Source organism: Myotis brandtii, unplaced genomic scaffold (genome assembly GCF_000412655.1).
Source record: "Myotis brandtii unplaced genomic scaffold, ASM41265v1 scaffold668, whole genome shotgun sequence".
NCBI classification, from domain to species: Eukaryota; Metazoa; Chordata; class Mammalia; order Chiroptera; family Vespertilionidae; genus Myotis; species Myotis brandtii.
Genome location: NW_005370597.1, coordinates 3,004,807 through 3,009,069, shown reverse-complemented (window position 1 = coordinate 3,009,069; position 4,263 = coordinate 3,004,807). Strand labels below are relative to the sequence as shown.

At 53.2% G+C, this 4,263-nt stretch overlaps 1 protein-coding gene across 1 annotated transcript; it reads right to left on the bottom strand.

Moving 5' to 3' along the window:
- Positions 1-911: 911 nt before the first annotated feature.
- On the bottom strand, positions 912-3,534 carry PCDHAC1 (protocadherin alpha subfamily C, 1). The gene has a single exon (XM_014529109.1). It carries the CDS (start codon positions 3,532-3,534, stop codon positions 1,066-1,068), a length of 2,469 nt encoding a protein of 822 aa, XP_014384595.1. The 3' UTR covers positions 912-1,065.
- Between the last annotated feature and the right edge of the window lie 729 nt (positions 3,535-4,263).

The window sequence follows — 4,263 nt, the reverse complement described above, 5'->3', positions numbered from 1 at the left end:
GACGCTCTATCCACTGAGCCAAACCGGTTAGGGCAAAACACTGGTTTTTGACATAATAATTACTCATCTTTCTTGTGAAATCCTATATAATAAAAGGCTAATATGCAAATTGTCCTGGGAGTTTGACCAGGGGGCAGGGCTGGCCCATCAATTGCCCACAGCCCCTCCCCCTGGCCAGCCTGGTCAGACTGCCATGGAGCCCACCCACACATGAATTTGTCAACAAAACACAAATAAAAAGTTGTCAAGTCCTATGCACAATGCCATCATCTTTCTATGACATGCTTATAATTTCTATGGACTGACTAATACTGTGTGGAGCTATTAGCTATGTTGTGGAGTATTGTTCTCAAAAAAGACTACTTTGCAAAAAGGCACTCATGTAAAGGATAGCCTATGCTGCGTTTTACTAGATGGTATGTCATTCAAGAATCAATTCAAATGCCATCTCTATCACAAAGCTTTCTCTGACTCCCTCCTCCATGCTCACATGTTCTCTCATGTTCTCTCTCCCTTCTTTGAACATCCATTGTAATTTATTTTTACATCTCTTTAGGTTATCATCATTTTTACTCATCTATTATAAAGTTTAAGTAAATGTCTCATCTTCCATGATATTAAGCTTGTACTCTGCAAAAACTCACATACTTTTCATTCCCACTCTAGGTCTTACACATCTTTTACTCAGAATAATTTTTGAATAAAGGGATAATTGCTTTAAGTAATTTCTTAAAGAAATTCCTAAAAGGAATGATTTAAAAACATTTCAGGTCATTTATTACCTATACTAGGCACTTTGGTGCTTTTTTTATTTTTAATTTTATATCTTTATGTTATATTACTTTTATTGTTCTTTAATGGGTTTGGATTTCTTACCCTTGTTTCTCAAAAATAAACTATAATCTCCTTGAGGTCAAGAACAGTCTTTTAATACTTTTATACTCCCAGAATTCTTAGCACAGGGAGTACTAAGCAGGAGTGTTCAACTCAATGCATTAAATGTTGCCAAAGGATCATCTAATAAACATTTAAAAACATCTGCCAGTCATCTCCTGGCTAAGAAAATCAAATCCCACAAAATTTACTTACCATGGCATTGACATTTATGTGATCTTTCCTATTCCGAATCTGAATACAGGATATTGGCAAATTCAGTCCTACCCCAGTGGCCAGATTTCTCAGGTCAGCAGCACTGTACTCCCCACGCCATAGCAAACTGTTATTATCAGAACCAAGTCCCAAGGAAGCCCAATAGAGATAGGTCTGAGAAAGTCTCTCGACTGTAGTGACATCTATTGTGGCTGATGCCACGCAAGGATTCAAAGTCACCTCCCTTCCATTCCTCAGCTCCTCTGGAGAGCAACAGCAGCTCCGAGAGCAATAACCTGGGCTCTGGCTCAATTTGATACACACAAAGAAAAGTAAGCACCCCAGAAATAAAAAGGAAATACAGGCCAGAGCAATTACTAAATACAGGTTCCGGGCAGAGAGGTGCCCTCCTGTTTCCCAGGCATCTTCAAAGTCTGGAAGGACCTGAGGAACAGAGTTGCTCAACAGCACACCCAGTGTGACCGAGGAGGAGAGTGGTGGGTCTCCACGGTCCCGAACCACTACTACCACCCTCTGTTTCACTGCATCAGTGGGAAGAACTAAGCGGGCAGTACGGAGCTCTCCCATGTTGGCTGAAATTCTGAAAAGGCTAGAGTCAGAAGCCTGGGAGATGTGGTAGGAAAGCCAGGCATTGGAGCCGCTGTCTGCATCCTCTGCGACTACTTTTGTGACCAAGTGTCCAGTTCTGGCAGAGCGGGGCACGATTTCCACTGGGACGGTGCCATTTCTGGTCACAGGAAACAAGATGACGGGAGCATTGTCGTTCCTATCTACCACAAACAAGTTCACAGTCACGGTTGCACTTCTGGGAGGAATGCCCCCATCCCGGGCTTCCACTTGAAAGTGAACCTCCTTGAGCTGCTCAAAGTCAAAGGAAGTTTTGGCAGTGATAGCCCCGCTGGATGATTCTACTGCCACCCAGCTAGCGGCTGTCTGCCCTTCAGAGCTAATATCCAACAGTTCATAGAAGACACGGCCATTGTTCCCTAAGTCTGGGTCCTGGGCAAACACGCGGCCTAGAGAGGCTCCAGGGCCATTGTTTTCAGCCACAAAAAGTTCCTGTCGAGGTTGAGGGAAGCTTGGTGCATTGTCATTCACATCAGCAACTAACACAGTCAGTGTCCTGCGGGTGCTAAGTGGTGGCGAGCCACCGTCTGAGGCGGTGATCAGGACCTGGTATTCGCTGACCTGCTCCCGGTCCAGCGGCCCATCAGTGAGCAAACTGTAGTAATTGTCAAAAGAAGCCTTCAGCTTAAAAGGGCCTCCATTGGATATGCTACAAATGACCTTACCATTGGGACCGAGGTCCTCATCCCTTACACTGAGGAGAGCAATCACTGTGCCGGGGGCGGTGCCCTCGGAAACGGGGCTGGAGAGAGTCAGCAGGTTCACCTCCGGGGCGTGGTCGTTCACGTCAGTCACTTCCACCAGCAGTTTGGCGGTGCTGGCCAGACCGAAGGCGCCCTCATCCCTCGCCTCGATGTATGCCTCCAGCAGCGTTTCAGGAGGACCTAGCAAAGCTGCTACCCGCACCTCCCCATTTCTAGGGTGAACGTGAAAGTGGTGTCGCAGCTTTGCCTGCGTGCTGCTGCTTAAGGAGTACCGGACTTCCCCATTGGAGCCTTCGTCCGGGTCCGAGGCCCGAACTCGGACTAACACGGTACCGTTGGGTACAGTCTCTGGCACCCTGGTGCGATATACCGTGCGCTCAAATACAGGTGCATTGTCGTTTGTGTCCACCACAATGATGGTGACCTGCGCGTCCCCGGAGCGTGCGGGCCGCCCGCGGTCGTGAGCGGTGAGCACCAGCCTGTGGGTGGCGCGTTCCTCGCGATCCAGAGCTTTCTCCAGAACCAACTCTGGGAACTCGCTGCCGTCGGCCCGCGACCCCATGTCCAGGCGGAAGTGCTGGCTGGGGCTCAGGCTGTAGCTGAGCACCCCGTTGCTTCCCTCATCGGCATCTTGGGCGCTGGGGAGGGTAAAACGGGCCCCCGGCGCCAGGAACTCGGGGATGTGCAGCTGCACGTCGCGGGCGGGGAAGAGAGGCGAGTTGTCGTTGATATCCAGGACGTGGATGCGCATCTTGTGCAGCTCCAGCGGGTCCTCAAGCACCAGCTCATAGGTCAAGACGCAGGGAGCTTTGGCCCCGCAAAGCCGTTCGCGGTCCGCCGGCTCTCGGACCACCAAGCTACCGCTGGCCAGATCCACCCCGAAGTAGGGCCCGTCGTGGCTGGAAAGGAAGCGAAAGTTCCGCCAGGACAGAACCGCCGCTGACAGCCGCAGGTCCGCGGTGACGTTGCCTACGGCCACGCCCCGCGGAGTCTCCTCCAACACTGAGTATTCGAGTTGTCCCGCGGCAGCGCCACAGGAGACCCACACACACAGAACCGCCACCGTCCAGCCCACCACCCTCCCTGTTGGCATCCTCGCTCCACCAGCGATGGCCCGGGACCATGCTCCGCACTCCCGGAGAGCACGGGCCGTGGTAAAGAGCAAGGGCCGCCGGCCGCCGCTCGGCTTAGAGGTGCAGAGACCGCCGACGTTCCGCCTTCTAGATGCCGGGGTTGCCCGGGACTGGCCGGCGGGGAGCTCGCCTGACTAGAGCCGAGGCTTGGCAGCCGTCTGGGGAAGCGGAGCGGGCCGTGTGCGGAGGGGCGCAGCGCCGCCTAGGGGTGCAGAGACGAGGTAACCGGCCGAGGTGGGGAAGCGCCGTCCCGGTAACCTGCCCGCTGGGATCGCGCCCGGAACCCAGGCAGCGGGCGCCGGGCGGGCAAGGAAGACGCTCTGAGAACCTAACACAGCTTCACTTCATCGGTGTTTGCTAGGACACCGCCCCGGCCTTAGCCTCCACAAACTCCGCCTGAAGACAGCTTGTAACTAGGACTGAGCTCGGCTGGGCTTCACTCGCCGACTGTTAGAGCGCGGAGCGTTCAGTCGGGGAACCGCGGACCCCTAAATGCGCGCAAGAGCGCGGAACTCCGAGAGGAACTTCCCCGCGGGGATGAGAGGCGGAACCTTGACCGCGAACGAACACCAGCCCCGATCCTCGTGCTGTGGTGCATTCGTGCTGGATGCCCAGCCTCTCCGCTGCGGGGTAAAGTCTCTCCGGCATCTCCGCATAATCCCAGGAGCCCCCAAGATTTAAACAGAGGC